This window comes from Tachypleus tridentatus, chromosome 10 (genome assembly GCF_004210375.1).
Source record: "Tachypleus tridentatus isolate NWPU-2018 chromosome 10, ASM421037v1, whole genome shotgun sequence".
Taxonomy (NCBI): domain Eukaryota; kingdom Metazoa; phylum Arthropoda; class Merostomata; order Xiphosura; family Limulidae; genus Tachypleus; species Tachypleus tridentatus.
Genome location: NC_134834.1, coordinates 146,314,410 through 146,340,739, shown reverse-complemented (window position 1 = coordinate 146,340,739; position 26,330 = coordinate 146,314,410). Strand labels below are relative to the sequence as shown.

General features: G+C 34.0%; 1 protein-coding gene across 4 annotated transcripts in view; it reads left to right on the top strand.

Moving 5' to 3' along the window:
* The first annotated feature begins 2,169 nt into the window (after positions 1 to 2,169).
* LOC143230552 (uncharacterized) overlaps positions 2,170 to 26,330 on the top strand; it is a 28,690-nt gene continuing 4,529 nt past the window's right edge. Inside the window, exon 1 of one of the 4 annotated variants that reach the window (XM_076464306.1) lies at positions 2,170 to 2,308. Coding sequence is in view for 1 of the 4 variants with exons in the window: in XM_076464305.1 (XP_076320420.1) it covers positions 18,423 to 18,434 (12 nt within the window). In the remaining 3 variants the exon portion in view is untranslated. Of the gene's footprint in view, positions 2,309 to 18,287; positions 18,435 to 18,538; positions 18,710 to 21,476; positions 21,674 to 26,330 lie in introns of those variants that run through there. The other 3 variants (XM_076464305.1, XM_076464307.1, XM_076464308.1) reach the window with 3 other exon arrangements.

The following is a 26,330-nucleotide window of genomic DNA, read 5'->3' as shown; positions in this document are numbered from 1 at the left end:
ATATTAATCTTGGTTTGTAAAATGAATAGAAACGTTGTATTATTTTCGTTTTTGATAAGCTTATCGTTTTTCGGTTTTATTTACAAAGCAACTGCAAGTGATAGTGATGATAAGGTTAAGCTGAGATATCGTAAGTTTAGTGGGATTCCCTTGGAATCGACTTCACCAGAAGGGGCTAATAGTACAAAAGAATGCAGATTTTGGACTGAGGTAGCAAAAAGTAGCCTTCTTCCTGCCCCTTTGAATGATTTTTCAATATCCTTTGGCTGTACAAGAAACGTATTATGTACTGGAATAAGCTGCTCGGGAAAGTACGATAATACTACGTTCAGTTTTGGTTTGGCTATTAATGCATGTATTAGCCCACTAAGTGTAAGTATATTTGGAAATATACCTGTGCTTGGAGCTAAATGGAATAAGACACTAACACATGGTGACACAATTGATATTGCAGAGGAAGGTATCCAGTTGGATAAGTTGGGCTTAACCCTCAAGCCAAAATTAAAGTTTGGGATGACACCAGCTGGAAACGAATTAGTGTTGAATTTAAAGGAATACACAGAAAGTAATGTTGGGCATGGGTTGTTTTTACCAAAGAATTTCACTATTTTACACAACTTGAGAATTCCCTTACCAGTTTGCTCTCCAAAAGCTGTTGATCACCCTGTATCTTCCCAGTCAACTTCAAGTCAGCCAGAAAGTAATGAGAAAACTGTCAACAAGGTTAAGGAGCCCCACCAAAAAGCACTTTTATATCCCAAAAGAACACAGTTGAATGAAAAAGAATGTTATATTGGAGATATGAATGCTTGTGGAACAGATTATTATGAAATATGCGAGCAAAAGACCTATAATTCTCCAAAAGGAATCTGCCGCTGTCAGTACGGTTATCAGCGAAAACAAAATGGAAGCTGTATGCTAACAGAAGAAACTCCAACTGATACCACAGTAGTGACTATTATCAATGGAGAATCTGAAAATACAACCTTCAAACTTGATTCAAGTGTTACAGCCAGTTCATCTCTTAAGGTCATTCTGATGGCCACTCTGGTTCCTCTTCTAGTAATCATCCTGTTCTCAGCTTCCATTTATGCCCTTGTACGTTACAAACTGTGCCAGCCACTGCCCAGAAGACTTCGAATTAGGGCATCTGAGCACATGCTTCTTGACCAAGGTGATGAGGAATTGCAAGATCCTGCAAGCTAAGTTTAATCTCAAGAATATAGAAGTTAAATGATATCATGAGTTTATTTCATATAGTTTGTATGCATTGTTCAAAAGTGCTTGCTCTAAGTTGATTTTGACATAAAATTTATTTACTGCATAAATTTGTTACAGTTTAGAATTTCCAAATAAAACTTTGAGAGTGGTTTGTGTTAAAGAAAGTGTCATTTTGTGTATTTAAGAACTTTTTTCTTGTAGATTGAAAATAATTTTATATTCAAAACCCTGAAAACTATTTCTATAATTATGTAGTTGTTTTTGTTATTTCATTGAACTTTCATTTTTCACCCAGTCTTTCAAGGATACTTCAATAAGAAACATTTCTATTTTAGTAAGGAATTATAGGATGATTTTATTTGTCTTTGTTTCTTACAAGAACATACATCAAGAAACAAATGCTTCTAATTTCTTCAAATAATATACATAGCTTTCTATAGGATAGTTTTGTTTACCATCCAGTCTTTCTTGTGTAAACTGGACATGTTATCTATTGACTATGCTCAGAGTTAGGAGTTTGTAACAGTTAATATGGACTTGTTCATGTGACATCACAAAGCCTTACTGGTTGTATTCTCACATTAACCTTGAGATGCAGACTGCAATTTACTTATAAAACTGTCATTTTTGCATAAAGTTGAAAATTAAATTACCAAGAATTTGTTGTTAATATTTTGATTACCAAGTAAGCATTCGTCAGTGTATAGTTGAGAAACTCAGAATAAAAATGTATAAGTATTAGGCTCTGAAATGGTTTGTATTCATAGAAATAATTATATGGTCAGTAAGTGCCCACTTATGAAAAAAAATTTAACTTAATTTTATATGTCAGGAAATCACTGATTTCATCTTTAGAACACTTTTATATAGCTATAGACTATACTAATGCCAATGCCAACATTTTCCATGAGCCAGTCACTTGGGAATTTTAATTTTTTTAAAGGATAACAAAGGACCTGTTCTCCTCAACAGTAGGCCATAACTTTCCATACCTTTCTCAAAAGGAACAAGATTATACCTTATCTATATACTCTAACCCTTATAGCCATGGAATTCTGTTAGGCCTCGTCTGAATATTGCCCAACAGGTCAGTATCTTTTTCTAAATAAGTATACCAAAACCATGCAGTATTCAATATGAAGCCTAACCAGTGATTTGAGATATTACCTCTTTTGACTCAATCAGTATGTTTACAAATACACTTTCAAATTATTTTAGCTTTACTATTATCAACAGAGCACTGCCTCAGTGACTTTAGTGGCTTATCCATTTCTATCTCAAAGTAACTTTCTTCAGTCGAGTTATTGAACAGGTTCCTATGCATAAAATGTGTGTTCTAAATCACGATAGTCTTAATGAATTATCTTGTTATTTGTATGATAAAAAATCATATTTACCCATCTTAGCAATTAACCCAGTTAATTCAGTATTTCAGCATCCTCAATACAGATAAAAATGCATTGGGGTTAAGTTCGTTGGCTAACTTATGATAGCCCTATCAATATTGTTAATATACACGAAATAAAGCAAAGTTTTGTGCACTCACCCCATTGATTACAAGTGTTGAGTTTGACTGGACTCCACTAATAACAGTCTTATTTTGTTTTCTCACCAACCATTTTATAATCCACTGACCTTGTCTTTCCCCAGTTCAAATCATTGATTATCTTGTTAAATATTTGTGCATCTTATATCCTCAAAAAAGTTTAACACCAGATTGGTAAAATAAGCTTTCCCATTAGTAACTCCATGTTGACTTTTTTTTGTAATATATTTCACTAAATGATTTTGTAAAGCTTCTCTTATCAAACTCTGAAAGAAAAATAGATCTCAGAATGGCTGGTTTGGATATTAACACTTTTATTGATAAGCAGAGAACAATGTTTCAACCTCCCTAGGTCATCTTTGTGAAGATGACCTAGAATGGTTGAAACATTGTCCTCTGCTTATCAATAAAAGTGTTAATATCCAAACCAGTAAGTAATTCAGAGATACATTTTTATTTCAAGTGGGTTTCTCTTCATCAAGGAAGACTGAAAGACTTTTTCCACTACAGACATCAAATAGAATAACTGGCCTATAATTTCCAGGGCAAATCTTATCTCCTTTACAAAACAACAGTAATATTAGTGACTTTCCAATCCTCAGGTACTTGCCTACTTTCTACTAACCTATGCAAAATAAGAGAGGGGGAGGTTCACATATTTGAACTTTGATCTCCTTTTAAGCCCTGAGGTAAACATTTTGTTCATAGTGCTGTCTCCTTTCTACAAAGGCTTAATATGTACATAATTCAGATTAATTCTAATACTTTATTAAAGTTATCTGGTGAATGATTCTCAAACTCTGATCATAAACATATTTTTAGTCTATATATTCAGAACAAAATAATACATAGCTTCAGGAGTTGTAGTGTAAAATAATTTTATAAATGGTGCATTTTGGGAGTTCAAAGTGTAATTTGAAATGAAAGCATGCTGTAAGTAATTCATAAAATAACCAAAAGTGATTTGATTTGAGTATTCATTATTACTTGGTTAGACAAATTATTCATGTGGCATCTGATTGGGTGATAAGGCCAGAAATGTAAACCTGAATATAATGAGTATTTTCTAGAATAATTATCATTAAAACTTTAGTTGATTTGTACACGTTATACAGGGGTGTGTGTTTTTATATATAGCTAATTTGTTTTGTTTTTATGATGGGTGAAGGGGTGGTGGTATTGGCATAACTGATCTTCTGTGATATATATATATATATATATATAGAAATGCTAGAATTTCACCTACTAATGGTTAGCTGCTGTATTCTAGGTGTGAGTGTGGATATTTGTAGCCATACAAACAGTCAGTACATTTATATTACTCATGTTATAGAAAACTTTACTGACTTGTTTTGCACACAGTTTTTTTCTAGTACAAGGTATACATGCAGAAATACTGTGTATCAAATCCTTAGTACGTCAGTTAAAAAATGAGAGGCTTAAGAAAATTCGGCTTTTATTGTTTCAAGTTTGGATTTAGTCTATAATTTTACATGTATTTTAACATGTCATATCTTCATATACTGACATTATTAATTTAATTATACTACTACAGAAGTTCAAAAATTAAGATATGTTTTAACAAAATTCAATTTCTAGATTTAATATTTGCATTTAGTCATTGTTGAAATCTTCAGTCCATCAATAGTTGTCTGGGTTAAAATGTGTATTATTGAGCATTAGCATTAATTAAAGTTTGGAAAACATTTTGAAAGCATTCATGGTATTTGAATAGGAAATTAAAGTAATATAAACATAATTATGTGAATTGAATTATATATATGTATGTATGTGTGGGTAACTTTTCTGAGTTTTAATAATCAAAAATTCATTCACTTTAGTAATTCCTTGCTCTCGTTTTTACTTTAAGTATATTGTTTATTTTGAGATTTATGTTCAATAATTGTGATAATTAACAAAACATTAAACTAGCAGTGTATTATGGTGTCTGGTAATATGACATTAACACTCAACTTCTAGAGTGGGGTCTTAATAACCCACAGACAACAAACAAACAAACAACAGTAGGATAGAGAACTATGACAGTACATCAGTTCTGTTTAACACTCGATAAATGATTGATGGTATCATACAGAAAATATTAGGTAGAGAACAGCACCGGCTGTGTTGGAATATATACTTGAAAAACCAACATGGGTCATTCTGACCTCATGTTTCAGTGGTCAATAAGGGTTAGCCAAAAAAGCAAAAAAAAGCCCATATAACTAATTAAAAGAAAAAAATGTACAAACACATTGAGAAAACCATTTATCTTGTTAAAGATGCACACAAACCCAACTAAAAAACTGAAAATATATCTAGTGACAATAAAACCATTTTGCTTGTGAAAGACACACACATATATCCAAACAAAAAATTGTATGTATATATCCAGTGACAAAATTAATAATTTATCTTGTCGAAGGCACACATGAACCCAAACAAAAAAACTTAAGATATATGTAGTGACAAGAAAACCATTTTGCTTGTAAAAGATGCACACATATACCAAACAAAAATTGTATATATATCCAGTGACAAAAAATAATTTATCTTGTCAAAGGCACACATGAACATCAAAGAAATAACTGCATGCATATCCAGTGATAAAAAAAAAAAAAACACATTTAGCATGTCAAAGCACACATAAACCCAAGCTAAAATTTGTATATATATATATGGGGGAGGGGCAAAAAACATTTATACTGTCAAAGACACACACACACAAACCCAAACCAAAAATTCATATCCAAACAAAAAACAGCATGTAAATCCAGTGACAAAAAATCATCTTGAGAAAGACACAAATAAACTGAGACATTTTATTTGTGGGGTTTGATTTTTTTACATGTTTATTTATTATTCATACTGTTAGTACGGTGTTCGAAATACAAATGTATTCTTTCATTTTTAATCCATTGAATGACTTCATGCTGCAAAATCGCACATCATCTGTACAAGTAAAGTTAATTCTTATGATATAGGATTTATAGCCCTCTGGTGGCACAGTATTATGTCTACGGATTTACCATACTGGAAACTTTGTTTAGATTTCCGTGATGTGCAAAGCACAGACAGCCCTTGTGTTAATTTTTCTGCATGAAAGACAACAGAACAAAAATGAACCACTCTATCTATTTATTTATTATTTCCAAGACAGTGCAGAAAGTAGTGCATAGTTCGTTAAAACTGTTGTAGGCTTATGTTATTCATTCAAAAATAAAGACCACCGTCAGTTTAGTGTCTTTTACGCCCTCGCATGAGATTTGGTCGCACTTCATTGTCTTATCTTTACGTTATACTCTACATAATTTAAAAAAAGAGCGATTTGGGTTTGTTAGATATAAAACAGTAATATAGTTTGTGCTGCATAATTTCCCGTAATTTTAATATGTGTACGAGTTTCTTTTAAAATATGAAAGAAATTTCAACATTATTGGAAGTTTTATTGTAATTATGCTTAAGTGAAATTTACATTTTTTTATTAAAATGTTTTTAAATAATATTTTCAACAAGTTATTGAAATTGTTTTATGTTTTGGTTTAACTTTTATATAAAATATTAACACTCCTACGAAAAGTGGGGCCTAATAGGCCCCAGAGCAACTTGAAAGGTTATTAATATTAGGCTAATAATTTTGTATTTAAATGAAATTGCCATTTAAATCCATTAATGAATGGATTAACGAGATTCCCACTGTCCCTATCTACTATCTAGCGAAACCACAGCCAGGGGAACAGGCTTGGAGAAATCAGGACTAGAAACGTCTTTTCGTAGGAGTGTTAAAACTTGTTATTTTTTGAGGCTTTGAAGACACTAAATTCTAAACAAGCCTGCCATCTAGTGACTCTTTGATATAATATTGACAGTGATGTCTTTTACCTTTTAATACAAATTAAATATGAGTAAATGACGGTGATAACTATATTTAATCTAGAAAGTTTTGATATACCCTACTAACATATAAGTAAAGAAAATATTCCTTAATATAAGTAGCGAAGTAAGTTGTTCAAGTTATAATGATGAGTAAGTAACAAATGATAACCATCCAGTAACTTTCCAAGACATAGTTTACACACGATATTATTAAAAAAGAAATACAGAAATGAAATTCAACGTCTCCAGTCACAGAACTTAATGGCATTTTGTCGGTTATATATTCTTTAAAGTTTTATGTTCTGGTTTTAGCAATTCTGTTTATACTATTCGAGAGTAGTAATCTTAGAATTTATGAGTTTGTAAATAAATATATCAGAGTTTTATTCTTTCTCTTGTAGTTTGATATTAATTCTGAATATTAGAGTTTTCATGCGGAGATTTATTAACTATTTAATAAAATATACATTGTTGTTGAATTATTGTGTATGTGTGCGATATTTTTTAACATAAAAGTATGACATCACCTAATACGTATGCACGTTACGTCATTGTGACCTGTGTACGTTTAGACCTGATAGAGTCAATCGCACGCGCTACTCTATACTGAGCAGATTATTTATTAAACATCTTATTTCAAGTCAATAAATCTTTGATTACAGAGATTAAAGTTTTTTTTTTACTGTAATAATTTGATATTATAAATTCCCAAATTAAAAATTCGCACCCAACAAAAACCTTTCAATTTCGACGATTATAGTTTAGTAAAAATGACTAGTAATTTTTGGAAAAAATAAAAATTAACATGAAAATAACCTGAAGATCAAGAACATGTAACATACTTAATAAACTAGAAGATGTATTTCTTATTTCATTGGGTGTGTGAACTTGCATAATAGGCCCTGCATGGCCAGGTTGTTAAGGCGCTCGACTCGTAATTTGAGAGTCGCGGGTTCGAATTCCCGTCACACCAAACATGCTCGCCCTTTCAGCTGTGGAGGCGTTATAATGTGACGGTCAATCAAACTATTCGTTGGTAAAAGAGTAGCCCAAACGTTGGCGGTAGGTGGTGATTACTAGGTGCTTTTCTCTAGTGTTATACTGCTAAATTAGGGGTGCAGATAGCCCTCGTGTAGCTTTGCGCAGAATTAAAAAACAAACATAATTCTACTTGAGATAGGATTACGGGTAACCCCATTTTCTTTTTTTGAAACTAAACTAAATTACGCTTTCTATATTCTAAACCAGTAAAACGACCTGTCTGATTCTCTCTTTAGTACCTGTCTAGACTAGTTTCAGAGAGCAACTGTCAGAAGCCTTTCGTACAATCTTTATCAACATTAAGGTTTTAGTTTTGGTTTTATCTAGATAACTTGCGCAAATGCATTCTGTATGATAAAGTTAACATAGTTTAACACTCCTACGAAAAGTGGGGCCTAATAGGCCCCAGAGCAACTTGAAAGGTTATTAATATTAGGCTAATAATTTTGTATTTAAATGAAATTGCCATTTAAATCCATTAATGAATGGATTAACGAGATTCCCACTGTCCCTATCTACTATCTAGCGAAACCACAGCCAGGGGAACGGGCTTGGAGAAATCAGGACTAGAAACGTCTTTTCGTAGGAGTGTTAATAAATCAGTTTCCAGATAACGCATTGAGCCAACTTGGGACCTATTGGTCCATCTCAGCTGTTCCATCCTATAAATTAAACTATTAATAAATAATTTAAAAAAATTTTAAAGCCAGCCCTTATCATTCATATATCTATCAATCTTTCCATTAAACTCACTTAAATCTACTACTTCCACAACATCCAAAGGCCAACCACCTTAATAAAAATAAAACTCTTAGTTGAATACGAATCCTGCCTTACAAAAAAATATATATTTGTGTCCACTAGTCCTACTGTTATAGCCGTTAATTTTGAAAAAATCAACGATGATGTATCAACACTGTCAATTCCTTTTACAATGTTAAACACCTCAATCAGATCACCTGTCATCTTTTTTCAAGAGAAAAACAATTTCAGAGATTTAAGCCCCTCCATCTCAGGCACCATTCTAGTAACCTTTCTCCGAATCATTTCCAACAATTCAGCATCTCTTTTAAAACAAGGAGACCAAGATTGAACACAAGATTTCAAGTATGACCTAACCAGTGATCTTTACAATGAAATTCTAACTTCTTTAGGCTTGTATTCAGTGTTTCTATAGATACAACCTAAAATCCTGTTCTCCCTGCTACTAGCAACAGCACGATGCTTGGATGGCTTTAGACTGATCAGTTATTACACAAAGATTCCTTTCCTTTATAATACTGTTAAGGTTATTCCCATCAAAATTATACTTATAATTCAAATTATGATAACCCACATGCACTATTTTGAATTTATTATAATTAAAACCAATCAACAGCATCCTCTTCACAGCCAGAAACATCCAAGACCTTGATATCATCAGCTAATTTAAGTAACTTATTGACTACTTCTTCATTCCTCCGCTGGCACTGCGGTAAGTCTACGGATTTACAACGCTAAAATCAGGGGTTCAATTCCTCTCGGTAGACACAGATATCCCGATGTTATAAGAAAAACAGCTATTTCTTCATCTATGTGACTGATGTAAACCAAAAATGCGAAGATCCTAAAACTGAGCTCTGAGCACATGTAACATTAATCCAATATGAGTGAACTACACTTATAACAACCCTCGACTTTCTTCCATCTTCTATCCAATTTGCTAATTTATCCTCCACACCTATAAAGGTAATTTTTACAAGCTTTTTGTGTGGTACCTTGTCAAATGCTTTCTGAAAATCCAAATACACGAAATTTACACTCTTACCCTCGTCATTTTATCATTAACTGATTTAAGTTTTTTTTTGACTGACATCAGATTATCATCGATGGTACTTGTTAATCTCTACATATTTTTTGCAAGTCTGTAAAGATGAAAGTACACAAGGCACTTTTAAGTTATTTTACAGACAGTAATTCATCAGTAACAGTGGAAGATCATAACCCCACATTATCTGATGTTCATTTCCATACACGGCAAACTAATTTAAAAGTGAATTTTACCACTGAAGTTAGCTATTGTTTTCGTAGAAATATTTATGTCTAATAGTAATCCACTGAAGTTGAACGGTTTGTAATATTCTAAATCTATAAACATTCGCGTTCAAATATCTGTAGTTTCCTAACTGATAAATGTTAATCTCAGTTATAGCTTCCGAAGTATTAGAGTATACAAACTGTAGCAAACCAACATTATGTACTGTCTCTCCGTGTGTTGCGATGGTTATATTTTATAATCATTAGGGTAGATTCTTGAAATTTCAGCTAAGGTAATAATACTAATATTTACATGCGTATATACACTGCTAATTCTTAACTTGAAAATCTTCTACAACTTTATTGAATAGGCGGAAATTTCGCAATGCACATCTAACAGTATATATAACATGCATTTCAAAGTATGTATTTAACCGAAACAAACATACATATTAAAATAATTAAGTAATAATAAATCCGTTACAAACCTCACGTCTTGCAATGCTCCATCCAGATTTGAATTGTATCTTATGGTTTGTTACATTCGTGATTCTAAAAATTACATATTTATTCTTCAGTTCTAATAATCATTAATTTATAACAGACACACTGGATTGTCCGGTTCTATTACAGCCCAATTATTTTTAATAATTTCTGGTATGAGTATTTCAGTTATTTTACAACAACTGCTCTCCTTATCACAGGAAGGTCAATTCCTGTGTCATATAGTACATAAGAATTTCCTGGTAACGGGTTGTAAAACTAGCATAACCTGTCATCCATGCTTCTGCGAGAAGTTGATTTTCAATATACACTCTTCCTCGATGTCAATAACCCACAAGTCTTGAGGCGTGTAGAAGTCTCCTATAAACTGGTAATCTTCCTCTTGCTGGAACCTTATGTTCACTTGTTAGTGTACTACTCCTTTTTATTCGTATTTGGAGGCAGTTTATCAAGTTTCATTACCAGTTCAAGTCGAAATATATATATTGTAGCTGTAGAACCTATGTTGATTAAAATTCTGCATGATTTCCCATCAACTAATTTCATTAGAAAGTGACCTTATCTTATTTGGGGTAGATTGGGTACTGCTAACTGAAGCCTTCCCTACGAGTCCAGCTAATTCCTATCTGGTTAGCTCTTTGTTCTTGTCATTTATTTAGCTTCATGGCTCATCCTTGGGGTATTTTTTACTTCGATCATTAACAACTGTTTTTGTTTTGTCTCGACTGTAATGGTTAGGTTTGCCACGTCTATATCAACTCCCCTTTCTGTTACCTTGTAGGAGGATTTTTTATTCCATAGAAACTTAAGTCTTCAGTTCCCTGTAATATGTTTTTTTTAAGTAACACTTCAAATGTTTACTGTCTTGTGATTTATTTACTACATTTTGTGTAATAGGCTGTCTAACCGTTCATTTTAGCTCTTCAAAACTATCGTCAGTATGGGTTTGATGCTTCAGTATTATTCGATGTGGCAGTCCTATCGCTTCATGTTGGTATCCATAATGTTTCAAACCGTGATCTAAACAGATTCTAGTTTTATCACCAACTGCAGAGTGTCCTTTGAAGATGCGCATAAATTTTGCTTTGTCCTGATTCTCAAAGCTTCATTTGCAATAGCACCTATAAATTTGTTACATGCCAACAAATTCATCATTTTACAAAGAGCATCTGGATAATATAATTGAACAAGCCTTTCCACATTTTGGTCAAGCTCAGAGTTCTCATCTTTTCCCTATACCCATTTCAAGAACTGTATTCTGGATTCTTCCTTTTGGTGTAACAATCCTAACCTGTACGATAAGACAGCAATCAAAATTTGATACTTGTTACAGCTCTTATGTAGAAAGTTACTAAATATTCTCAAAGATGGCGGTTCTTGTTAACTATTCCACTCATTCACTTTGTAAATTATTTTACCATGGTACTTTCCCATCAAAGTCTAACACTTTCTCTATTGGCCAGTTTAATCTACCCAACGAACTTCTGGAAATGAATTTGATGATATCATAGCTAGAGCAGTACAGAAACGTCATTCAGTAATATCTGGTATAGCAGTAGTGATAACAGATGTAGACCAGTAAACTCTCCTATTCCATATTTTGTATTAGATGATGCTCCAGATTAGAACTATTGAGTGGTGTAGTTGTTTTAGTGTTCACATTCAATATTTCATCTTTCAAATGTTTTATTCTGTTACTGATGGTGTTTCCTAACCCAATGACACATTTTTCTACCTCGTCAATGTCCTTTTTTACTTTGTTGTAATTTCAACTTTTCTATACTTTCTCAATATTACTCACCCACAGTGGCACAATGGTATGTCTGCAGAATCGCACCACTATAAACCGGGTTTCGATACCCGTAGTGGGCAAAACACGTATATTCCATCGTGTAGCTTTATGCTTTATTTCAAACAAATCTACAAACTTATTGTTATAATCTTTCTGTACTTCTCCAATAGTTTCCTTGATCTTGTCTTCAATTAGATTTATCTTTATTCAATTTCATAATATTATTATAGGGTTGTTCTTTCACTTGCACATTCTTTTAAACTATCTGGTGAAAATAATTCAAAGTTAATCCAAGTCAGTTATAATGAATTGGTTTATTTCTTCTTTTAAAGTTCATACAGGCCCGGCATGGCCAGGTGGATTAAGGCGTTCGACTCGTAATCTGAGAGTCGCGGGTTCGAATCCCCGTCGCACCAAACATGCTCGCCCTTTCAGCCTTGGGTGCGTTATAAAGTGACGGTCAATCCCACTATTCGTTGGTAAAAGAGTAACCTGAGAGTTGATGATGGGTGGTGATGACTAGCTGCCTTCGCTCTAGTCTTACACTGCTAAATTAGGGACGGGTAGCGCAGATAGCCCTCGTGTAGCTTTGTGCAAAATTCAAGAACAAACAAAGTTCATACAAGCTTGAACGCTTGCATTATTGTAAGCCTACGTTTTAAAAAGAGGTTAACTAAGGTAGAGTGAATCAACTTACTCGTACAAAGGAACTCGACTGGCGCGAATGTGAACACAAATCGTTTACAAAAGCACACTGACTGTTTAAACACTAACTAGAAGAGAAACTTTATCAACTTTGTGACTATCTTTCGATCTAATTTACGTACTTTACAATTAACCCGAATTTATAGCACAGTTTTGAATGTACCATTTACGTCACATTCTTATAACGTTCATGTGTTATTGGCCAATTGTTTCTTTCTTAGACCTTTTGATTCGCTCGTCATCGTTAAGACTCGAAGCTTCCTATAGCTGACACTTCAATTACAAAATTACAAACGTAGCTTATAACAATTTGATTGGGTTGTCTTGAATCAGCTAAATATTTGTAGCGTGGGTATCAAGCAATAATTAACATTTGTTTTTAACAGTTATTCAGGAATGACCCTTAACTGGGCAGAAATATAACATATCAGTTTCTGAATCAATGAAGAGTTTACGTCCAGAAGACGTTTTAGTTGGCTGAAGTTTAACATGTAATTAAGTAGTTAAGTTTAATAACTTTGTTGAAAGGTAATTTATTATAGTCACTCAGTGGTAAGCTTGACAGCTCATAACGTTACATTTTGGGATTCCATTCCTGTTGTAGGAATATTATGGATAACTCGACAGTTAACAAATAAGTATTGTAAATATTTACTGTTATTTCATTGAGAATATATTATATGTATGCGCACAAATGCTTAACGGGCGACTTACTATCCTGCTATATTATATTTTATCTGCAGATTGTTTGTTTATTCGTTTTTGGAATTTCGCGCAAATCTACATGAGGAATATCTGGGTCCATAATTTAGCAGTGCAAGACTACAGGGAAGGCAAACAGTTATCAACACCCACTGCCAACTCTTGGGCTACTCTTTTACCAACGAGTAGTGGGATTAACCGTCATATTATAAAGTCCCCACGGCTGAAAGGATGAGAATGTTTGGTGTGACGGAGATTCGAACCAGCGACCCTCAAATTACTAGTCGAGCTCCTAAACCACGTGTGCATGTCGGGCAATTTTATTTAAAGAAGTTAAAACAATGACCGGGTGGGATTCGAACCTATAGCTCTTCGTTGAGGGAAACATAACAGTTGGAACGATTCGATTCAAATCTATCCCGTATAGATAGACATGCTTTCAAAAATGTTATATATATATATATTTGTGTGTGCACATTTTTATTTGAAGTTCATCATAAAAAGTCATAGATGAAAATGGAGTAAAGATTGATCCAAATTGTTTTGATCGTATTGTAATTATTTTCGTTTTGTGAGTATATCTATCTCGGCTACTGTTTCAAATAGTTAATTACAATATTATTCTAAATACAGTCTCTACGAAGAAACAAGAAATGTAACAGAATTTTGAGTCATATTACGAAGATGTTATCTCAATAAAATGAAATTAAAAATAACCCATGTATGATCATATATTTCCAGCTAATTAATCACATTTTTGGCTAATGAGACTGTATTTGTCAAATTTACAGGATTTAGCTCTAAGCAAGTTATAAATTTACATGTTTCAATTTATGACCAAAGGATGGCAGTAAAGTATTACTATATAATTTCAATTTTATGAAAAAAAACATTTCATCTCTAAAAGTAATCAAAAACAGATTACAGATGAAACCACTATTTTAATACTATGCTTATGTCTTTAGCATTAACTAATCTCAGTATTTTGGTAAGCAAAAACAATAATTATTAGAAAATTTAAATTAAAATGTACTAGCTGAAACGCCGCCCTACTCGTTCCTGTTTGTGCTAGTGTTTACTAATCAATGTATTCACACTTTATTGAAACAATAAATTGTAAAAAGTGAACATTTTTTTAAAATGGATATTTCTGATAAATGTTTTCGAATTATGCTGATATAATGTTTTTATATAGTAAACGTGATACCCTCTATTCAAAAAAATAAATTTAAGAACTTACGTACAGTTCTAGTGAAGGTCGTGTCCTTGTTTTGAGAATAATACGTTAATATAAACTTGTGTTTTATGATAAAGAAATGTTATTGCACACATCACAGTTATTTTTCTAATTGTATGAATCTTGAATACCTAAAGTATAAAAATATGTTTTTGTTTGTGGTGTAACTCGATAGATGGCACTACATAATTTTTTTTTTGGTCATGTACACAGATATATACACACACGCTGCGTCCACTGTAGTAAGATTGTTCCGTAAATATACTAATAAATGTGTTTGCGAAAACCTGGAAAGCTATTGTTGGCAGCAGTATCTTATGTTTGAAACTCTTATATTATTTAGGAAATATTACGTTTCAGACTTTTTTTGGATACTCACATATTCAATACATCATTATTAACTTGTTTGTTTGTACCTGAGCACAAACCTCACAATGTGCTTTGCTAACCGCGATTATCAGAAACATGGTTTTTAACGTTATAAGTACACAAAAATACCGCTGAGCCACTGTTAATAAGGATAAAATTAACAGTTTTTTTATTTTGTAAACCAAAGTAATCTGTTTCTACTCAGTGTGCGCCGTGTCAAATAAAAGGGCTGATTAAATCTCACATTTCGTTAGAAGCCCGCATGCGTACAGCTAAGCCACTGGGGAACGAGCAATGAAAAAAAAAATTAAAGTTACACAATAATGGTAACCCCGCGAAAGATACTTTAAAATACACTAAAAAGCGTATACACTTAGACAAATATCTGTAATTCTTAAATGAAGCACCAACCACAGTAAACTATCTGTTCACAAGAGATTAAAAAGTAAGTTCAATATGGAAAACGTAATAAGTAATCAACCTGTATGAGAGAGTAAACATGTAACAGTTCGTACGAGCTCCTCCGTCGAGGGTATTCCTCGTTGTACAGAGAATCGAACACGGGAATGGAACACCTTTCTTTCGACAGCACAAGTATGTAGTGCAGTAGTTCAATGTCGTGATGCCAATCGCCTAAATATTTTACAATTAGTACATCGTACTAATGTTTAGAAGGAGACATGAGGGAAAGAAACGACGCAAATGACCTCGTACTAAACAAATAAGTCACACGCAAACTTAGCGACGACATAAACAGTTTAATGGATGTTTTTTGTGTCGTTTTTTTCTTAGTGCCTAATTAGGTCAGGCGTGAAGTGCAAAACAAGGGGATGTTTACTTTGAATAAGTTATAATCTATCAACATTTTATTAGTCACTAGAAACCCACGACTGAATGAATGTTTGGAATGTGATGTTTATATGTAAATGTTCACGTCTGATACGGTCCAATGAACTTCAGATTAAACTGAGATATCATCTAGCTTTTATTCGTTAAGTATTGAAATGAAATAAAGTTCTGGATTATCTGTACTGCAAGTCGGATTCAAATACACTGATTAGGTTATATTACTAAATGATTACGCATACTAAATGTTAGGTAAAGTAACCATTCTACTTGGTTATATGTACTACAGTTGTGTGAAAGTAATTATTACTCCAGGTCATATGCACTAAATGTTAGGCTAATTACTCCACTCCTTTGCATGATTTATAATTATAAATGAAGTATATGACGCATTTGAAATGATAAATCATTCAGTTATTGTATACACTTCTCAATGTATATAAAACTAGAATTACTCTAAATAAACATGACTACTGGATTCTAAGTAAACATTTAGTGCAATGCACTAATCGTCCTACTTGGGTCCTAGCGCTCTTTTTAGCATCTAAAAAGTTTAAAACGCATTACAAAATATCATTATTTTTCTCTACATCCTACCTTTCACTGCCCCTATCCAAGTTCTTTCTACGAATGTTAGAAAGTTAACAACATTCATGGAATCATGTAAGAAATAACCTCCTGTTATTGTTTCACAAATAAATTAAGAATAATTAAAGAACAACCGGCTTATAAGATGATGAATAATAACAAAGAAAAGAACTAAGAAATCTATTGTGAATTAGTGTGTTTACTGTGACATACACGTCCCTAGATACACAACACCTACTAAACATCTATTGTGAATTAGTGTGTTTACTGTTACATACACGTCCCTAGATACACAACACCTACTAAACATCTATTGTGAATTAGTGTGTTTACTGTGACATACACGTCCCTAGATACACAACACCTACTAAACATCTATTGTGAATTAGTGTGTTTACTGTTACATACACGTCCCTAGATACACAACACCTACTAAACATCTATTGTGAATTAGTGTGTTTACTGTGACATACACGTCCCTAGATACACAACACCTACTAAACATCTATTGTGAATTAGTGTGTTTACTGTGACATACACGTCCCTAGATACACAACACCTACTAAACATCTATTGTGAATTAGTGTGTTTACTGTGACATACACGTCCCTAGATACACAACACCTACTAAACATCTATTGTGAATTAATGTGTTTACTGTGACATACACGTCCCTAGATACACAACACCTACTAAACATCTATTGTGAATTAGTGTGTTTACTGTTACATACACGTCCCTAGATACACAACACCTACTAAACATCTATTGTGAATTAGTGTGTTTACTGTTACATACACGCCCCTAGATACACAACACCTACTAAACATCTATTGTGAATTAGTGTGTTTACTGTTACATACACGTCCCTAGATACACAACACCTACTAAACTAGATTAACCCATCGGTAAACTTCAGTTTTCTTCTAAAACTGGATTTTAGTTCTTACAGAAAAATGTATATGTGATGGTAAAACCATGTAAACAAACAAACTTTTACGAAGCCTGGAATATTAAGACACGTAGCTATCTAACAATAACAGTAGCAACATCTCAGTAAAGTACAGTGTACCACTTTAAAACAGTAACAATATATCAATCATGTACGATGTATGACTTTTGTAACAGTAACATAACCTCTATAAAACACAATGTATTACATTATGAATAGTAACAGCATGTCTCTAAGGCACGAGGTTAAATAAGAAAATTTTTCTGAAGACAGGAAGCTATCGAGATTCCAGCCCCAAATTTCCTTAAAAGGTAGGTGAAAGAGACACTGAATGACGTAACTGTTACCTGTCACTACAAGTCTGATTTTACTACCTATTAGGGTATGTCATAATAGAGACGTTAGTTGTATAATTACGTTAGCTACAACATCAATACCGTAAATATTGTTGAGGGTTCGAGTCCCACTTGGTTTCAGTTTATACTTCTTTAAAGGATGGTGTATCGCTACTTAACAGTCTACCTTTTTAAACCTCACACTGCTGTTAATAAATCACAGAGGATCGAAGGTTAAACAATCACAAAGTAGGAAACTCCATAACGTATGTGCTTCAGAAAATCGATTTATTTACGAAGTATAAAAGTCCGACCTCCGAAATCGTTTGGGGTTATTGGGTTCTGATGTCATTAGTAGCAGTGGCTTTACTCATACGTTATGCACCAACTAAAATTGTTCAGAGGAAAATATTGTACGAGTGGAAAATGTCACGCAACTGAAAACTGCCAACACCGAAACATACTTTGTGATTATAAAGGACGATCCCCAGGTATTTAACTTGAAAAATCAGTTCGTGTTCTTCAATGTTCCTCCACCACTGTAGTGCAGTAACTGGTGCTAACATTTGTGCCACATATAGATCCTGCTGTATGCTGTGGTCACGAACCTGTAGTGTAAAAGAGCTTTACAAATAGTCTACTTGTATTCTTTACAAAGTGTTCCTTGTTGGTGACACAATTTTGTTTTCCTGATGATAAGTAGGGTAAGTAATGAGAGGGCAAAATAACTACTCTCCTTACTATTATTATTTGTTGACTGTTTACTAGCAGTCAAGAGTTAAGGAATCGTTCTTATATATGACATCAATTTCAAGATTACACGAACCTCTCCTGTAGTATATAATAATTTGACACTTCTGTCAAAAGTCCTCAGGGCATAACATTTTTTTTCTTCCCGTTTCAAAAGAAACGCGAATTAGGTGCATAAAACTGTGGAAGACCGGAGCAGCCACACATATACACAGCCCTTCATTCACTGGTAAGTTTTGCGGACGAGTTCAATTTACTGTCGTTGTCACAAGGGGCTATTTGCGTTCTGCCCATCGCGATTAATCGAACCCTGGGTTTTAGCACCGTAAGTTCGTGAACCAACTGGGGAATAATATTTAGAAATAACAATATAGCGACTAAACATTTAAGAGAAGGGTGACGAAACGTAAAGATATGTTGTACAAATCTGCTGAGTGTGATGTCATGTATTAGTTTAATTATACACATTTAGCCTATCAACAAGCACGAGGAAGTACTTCAGTAACCAGGGTAATGTTTTAACACTTACCTTCTAAGGTCGTGTGCACTTTGCCGGTGTAAGAGAAAAACATCGATAGAATACAAACTACACTGAGTCTGTTCTAATGACATATTTTACTTATAACCACACTGGTTTACATATATACAACGATCAAAGTCTTTACTCAAAGGCCCGGCATGGCCAAGTGTGTTAAATTAGAGACGGCTAGCGCAGATAGCCCTCGAGTAGCTTTGTGCGAAATTCAAAAAACAAAACAAAACCAAAAACTTTACTCAAAACTTATACATTCTTAATTGGGGTAAGCTGATAATGTTACTCTCGCTGTATTGTTTCATTAAATCCCAGTCTTTCTCCAGTGTTACCAAGTTCGCTTAAAACAAACGTAATTCGTCTTGTTTGTTATTATCTTTTAAATCACTTTAATGTTTTGAGAACTGAGGGTTGCAGTTTTTGGACTTGTTTTATTATGAGGTTGCTTATTTGAGTGTTTTTGTTTTCTAGATGGCACTAACACAGTAAAGTATTTCTATTGGTTTAATGAAAATCACAATATTATAGAGTCATCCTATCTCCACTCTTGTTCACTTAGAATGAAAACAACAAAAACACTCCCACAACGTGAACGTTTTTTTTTTTTGGCTCCTCGACTCGACACATTCAATATTCCTATTAAACCAAGCAAATTGCCGTTTTTCAGGATAAACCATAAAATATCACTTTTGAAAGTCAGTGCTGCTTCTTAAATGTTAGTTTCGAAAGCCAAAGTTACTTGCTTAATGTTTGATTTCAAAGTCAGGCCTACTTGTCTGTTTGTTTTGAAAGTCAGTGCTGCTTGTTTAGTGTTTGTTTTGAAAGTCAATATTACTTAGTGTTTATTTTGGAAGTCAGTCTTATTTGTTTCTTTCTTTTGAAAGTCAGTGCTGCTTCAATGTTTGATTTGAAAGTCAGCAATACTTGTCTGTTTGTTTTGAAAGTCAATGTTACTTGTTTAATGTTTGTTTTGAAAGTCAGTGCTGCTTGTTTAATGTTTGTTTTGAAAGTTAACGCTGATTGTTGAATGTTTGGTTTCAAGTCAATATTACTGGTTTAATGTTTTGAAAGTCACTGCTGCTTGTTTAATGTTTGTTTTGAAAGTCATTGCTGCTTGTTTAATGTATGTTTTGAAAGTCATTGCTGCTTGTTTAATGTTTGTTTTGAAAGTCATTGCTGCTTGTTTAATGTTTGTTTTGAAAGTCATTGCTGCTTGTTTAATGTATGTTTTGAAAGTCATTGCTGCTTGTTTAATGTTTGTTTTGAAAGTCATTGCTGCTTGTTTAATGTTTGTTTTGAAAGTCATTGCTGCTTGTTTAATGTTTGATTTCAAAGTCAGGCCTACTTGTCTGTTTGTTTTGAAAGTCATTGCTGCTTGTTTAATGTTTGTTTTGAAAGTCATTGCTGCTTGTTTAATGTTTGTTTTGAAAGTCATTGCTGCTTGTTTAATGTATGTTTTGAAAGTCATTGCTGCTTGTTTAATGTTTGTTTTGAAAGTCATTGCTGCTTGTTTAATGTTTGTTTTGAAAGTCATTGCTGCTTGTTTAATGTTTGATTTCAAAGTCAGGCCTACTTGTCTGTTTGTTTTGAAAGTCAGTGCTGCTTGTTTAGTGTTTGTTTTGAAAGTCAATATTACTTAGTGTTTATTTTGGAAGTCAGTCTTATTTGTTTCTTTCTTTTGAAAGTCAGTGCTGCTTCAATGTTTGATTTGAAAGTCAGCAATACTTGTCTGTTTGTTTTGAAAGTCAATGTTACTTGTTTAATGTTTGTTTTGAAAGCCAGTGCTGCTTGTTTAATGTTTGTTCTGAAAGTTAACGCTGATTGTTGAATGTTTGGTTTCAAGTCAATATTACTGGTTTAATGTTTTGAAAGTCACTGCTGCTTGTTTAATGTTTGTTTTGAAAGTCATTGCTGCTTGTTTAATGTTTGTTTTGAAAGTCACTGCTGCTTGTTTAATGTTTGTTTTGAAAGTCATTGCTGCTTGTTTAATGTTTGTTTTGAAAGTCATTGCTGCTTGTTTAATGTTTGTTTTCTCTTAGTGGCAATGCCTTGTTTTTTTTTATGTCACTTGTTATTATTGCCTAAGAAGGTTATACACTTTATCGTTAGAAACTTAGAACATAAACTCATAGTTACACTAGTACATAATATACATACGAATAAAGGTTTTACGGCATGAATGTTAGATTTCAAATCGTTTTATCTAAAACAACGTGTTCATCATTTTGGTATGTTGTGATCAATACCACACTTGTTCACAAGTAAAATTCTAATAAACAGTCTCTGAAAACTAGATTATTGGAAGTAAAAATGTGAATTAGGTCTTCCGGAGGAAAGAAACGTAGTTTTTCGTTGTAAAATCGTTTATCAGTTTCCTACAAACGTTAACACGTCATGCTTGCACTTACTGGTACCCAAGAAACAAACAAAATAATGCTATACTGTCGTTAAGTCGTCTCTTGTATCACACTTCCCAGGTTTAAGTTGGTACCAAGACACATAACACGTATTAGCCTTTAAGATAGAGAAGTATGGCTTAACCAAAAGAGATCTTATAAATAGCATAAGATGATCAGCTAGTTTTAGTTAGCCCTCGAGGTTTACTTACAAAAACCGAATTATGTAAAGGAATACTCCAACAGACGACGAGCTCATCCATGAGTAAGTAATTTCTGACCTAGTTTTGTTCCCTCCGATAAACAGACTGTAAACTTTTGTTTGGAAGATAAACTAAAATAGAACTCAATAGCAAAATATATTATTGGGTTTTCAACTTTTTTCTTTTCTTTATTTTTTTATTTTTAAAGACGGTTGCAGGAAACCATTCGCCAAAATGACCTTGTGTTAGTTTCTGTTTAATTTCAGGAAAGCTACATGAGGACTGTCCAGATTAGCCATCCATAATATAGCAGTAGAAGACTAGAGGGAATGCAGCCAGTTATTATCACCCACAACTAACTTTTTTACCAACAAATAGTGAGACTGATCCACACATTATAATTTCCCAGGGCTGACAGGGCGAGCATGTTTGGCAGGACGATGATTCGAACTTACGACCCTCACATTGCGAGTCCAGCGCCTTAACCACCTGGCGATGCCACGTCGACCTTGTGTTAAACAGACACAAAATTCTTCTAATGTAGACGCTCGTTGTTAATACAACTTTATATATATACACTTCAAAAAAAGAAACGCAAAAGGCAAAATATGAGACAAATTGTTAACAAGTTTATTCCGGGTAGTTCTGTATGACATGTGTGAAACTTTGCACATTCACTGCTGAACATCCAAAGCCTGCAAAGGCGAAGTCCACGCTCACTAGGTGAAGTTTAATGTCACTCAACGTCAATAACGAGTATGCCCCCCGTGAGCATCAATAACTGCTTGGCATCTCCTGCCCATGGAAGCAATGAGATGACGAATCACATCCTGTGGAATGGCTGTCCACTCAGCCTGCAAAGCTGCTGCAAGCTGAGGTAGAGTCTGCGGTTGAGGTTGTCGCCGTCGCAGACGTCGGTCCAACTTGTCCCAAAGATGTTCGATGGGGTTTTAATCTGGTGATCTGGAGGGCCAGGGAAGAACGTTGATGTTGTGGTGTCTCAAGAAGACAGTGGTGAGTCGGGCTGTGTGAGGACGGGCGTTGTCATGTTGAAAAACATCGTTGACGTTCACCATGATGGGTTGCACATGGGACCAAGAATCTCGTAGACGGTTGCGTACGGTCTGATCGGAAATCCTACGCAGCCCTGGTATGGTTAAGGCAGTAGACGTCGTAGTGGTGGTCCTATCCCGAAGGTGACGTAACCGGATGTTGCGATCTTGTCCGGGCGTGGTCACACGAGGTCTGCTAGATCGTGGACGGTCACGAGTTGATCCATGTTGTTTGTGACGATTCCATAGCTTTGTGATAGTGCTTGGGTAGACATTCACAGCTCTGGCAACATCTGATCGAGATTCGCCTGCTTCCAATCGATCAATGGCGTTGTTGCGTTGTGCTACAGTCAGTCTTGGCGTAACTGTATTGCGTGTCGGTGGCTTAACACTGAGCTATGGAAACCGAGAACCCGTCATTTTTATAGGAAATTTGCACATGTTGCACTTGCAAAACATGCAGATCTCTCAAACAAATTTATTGGACACGCATGCGTTTTGTCGAAAAATCCGATGTTTTCCTCCGTTTTCAAAGTGCACAACTTTTATTGTCATTTTGGTCTGACAATCAGTGCCTTAACACGTGTAACATCACATACTCTGAGCTTGTAACGTTATTACATATATTTCTCTTTAAATAACAAAAATATCCCTTTTGCGTTTCTTGTTTTGAAGAGTATATATATATACAACTAATATAAAAGTACCAGCAAATTTACCGTGTTAAAATAAGAATAGTATAATATATATATTTTAAGAAATTTGAAACAACGAAGAGTGACATTCCGCGATAGCCTCATGTTCGACACTCCGACAATTATGTTAATATAAATCCTTTAGTACTCGTCTCTTCCGCAACTTTCTATTTCAGTCGTTACAATACCCATCTACTCACAAGTTCAGTTATCTACACATCTGCCCATCTAATTAACTATAATCAGCGCTTAGAATTTCATATTCAGGTTTGTTAGAACAAAACCATATTGCGCTATCTACTGTGCCCAAAACTTACTATATTATGGCTCAAGTAAAGTTTATAAACTTGATTATATTTTACACTGGCCTAAAACTGGACGGACGATTTATATTATATAAAATCAAACGTTTTTGAACTCACTAAGACTAACTGTCGATTATTAAAAATACCAGCAGTCAATAGACATATAATATTGTTCAGTTGTTTTCATATTAAAGACAATTTTTCTAAGCGTAAGATTATTACAGTATTAAGCAGCAATGCGACCACGAGTTAAAAGTTAACAGTATGAATATTTCTTCAACCATAACCACTAAAGTTAAGCCTCGAAAAAGAAGGGGGAAACATATCACTCACTAGTTGACAATCTAAAGTTTAGTATTCTTGTACTTGGTAAAGTAATGTTAATTATGGAAATGTAGCGGTGATACACACACTGGTATATTGTATAAGACTTCTTTGTCTTAGACAGAGCATTACAACATCTATTGTTATCATTGCTGTACACGAAGGTACCACGTGTTTTCCAGTGAGCTAAGCTAAGATGTTCAAGTTTTTCGAAGTTATTGTTTATCAGTGTTTCTAATTTGGACGCAAAAAGTCGCTCAGGCAGATGCCTGAACTTTCCTCGTATTGGTACGCGTAAAAAAGGAGTTCATTAACTGGTAATTTATCGAGTTTATTATATTTAAGCCTTTTCAATCAATTTTAACTTTAACACCTGTATCTATGATGATTTAAACTGCGATATTTATAACTTAAAAGACATTCTAAACTAATTATAACATTTTATAACCGTTTTTATGATTTATTTTTATGTTTGTTTCATTAGTAACTTGATAGCTAAGAATAAGGTAAATTTAACTTATAGTGCGTATGTTTGTTTTCATATTACATAGCCACATCGGGCTATCTGCTGAGTTCACCGATTAACTTATAATGAACTTCTATTTAGGTTTGTCTGTTTTGAATTTCGCGCAAAGCTACCGAGAGCTATCTGCACTAGCCATCCCTAATTTAGCATTGTAAGATTAGAGGGAAGGCAGCTAGTCACCACCACCCACCGCCAACTCTTGGGCTACTCTTGTACCAACGAATAGTGGGATTGACGGAAACATTATAACGTCCCCACGACTAAAAGGGCGAGCATGTTTGGTGTGACGGGCATTCGAACCCGCGACCCTTAACCACCTGGCCATGCCGAGCCTCTATTTTGGTTCACCCATAAATGTTGTGTTTGCTTAAAGCAGATGTAGTTTTGTTTTATAAGTTTTAGCTTTTGGATTTCCATTTACGCTAACTTTGGAGGTTTCACTTTTATTTGAAGTTTGGAGTTGTTGTTTTTAATGTTAGTTAAAGGGAGACACACATTGAGATATTAAGAACATTTGAATGGTGTCTTCACGCGTCTCTTTATCAGTTTGACACGCACATTATACTGATATTTTATATACAACAAATTCTGTTTCTTTGTGTCCGTTGATGTCGAGTCTTTCGTTAAGACGTTCCCGGCGAACCTCCGTTTATAGCGGGACTAACCGATTGCCCTATGAGAAACCCGTGGCATGGAAAAATCTACATCATACAGTTTATCACGGTACGACTGTACAACATTGTTCTACTGTCCAGCATTAGTCCCCACAATACAGTCAAGTTGCTTGACTGTATTAATCATTTCAGGTTTTACAGACGCCGGCGCAGACTTACAAATGTTGATATATGGATCCTGTGTAGGCCAAAACATGGTTATCAATGCTCCAGATCTTTTCACCATCAGTATATAGCTTCACTGCATTTTTTGTAAGCTTGATGTTATTGTCCATTGCCATTGTTTAATGAAGGGTATGCACGTAACGGGAAGGGGGCGCTGCAGAATGTTGGTGTAACCCGAGTTATACGTAAACAGATGCGAAAGCCAAACGCATTTTTATACAAAACCAATGAGGCATAAAATGTGTGTTTGTATCAATATAAATTATGTGTTTACTTGTTTTTCGTTGTTGTTTTTCCACTTACATCTTGCCGCCATTTCTTCTCTTACCAACATGTTTGCATACCCGTACATACTGCATCACTTTAACCACTGTATCTAGCAGGAAGATGAAAACCCACTGTAAGAGTCGAGTTCCTGAGGGAATGATACGATAGATCAGAATCTAACTGTACAAAGCAGCAGTCAAGGTGCCATCAATTAGAAACAACTTATATGAGTCACACACATTGGATCTGCGTTAAGTTTACAGACTTAAATGCTAAAATACGTGGTTCTATTCCTCGACCTGGACACAGTAGGTTGCCTAATGTAGCTATGCTTTAAAAAACAAAAAAGAAATACTTACAATACTAAAATTCGAAACTTGATTCCCGCGGAGGGCAGAGTGCAGATAGACCATTGTGTACTTTGCACTAAAACAAAGTTTAAATGAATGAAAAAATAATAATATGTTGTATTAAATATTACAACGTGTATCAAGATGTTTTTATTACATATTTATTATAAAGCTGTTTTTTCTTTCATTGACTAATCATGTCGTAATTGGCGATTAAGGATACAGTATGTTCAGATGAATAACAGCTACAAGACACTTTTAATTTATTAATAATTTAGCAACGGAACAATTATGAGTAGAATACAATACTTGAATATCACTTTTCATAAAACTACAGCCCAGTTAAAAAAAAAATAATTTA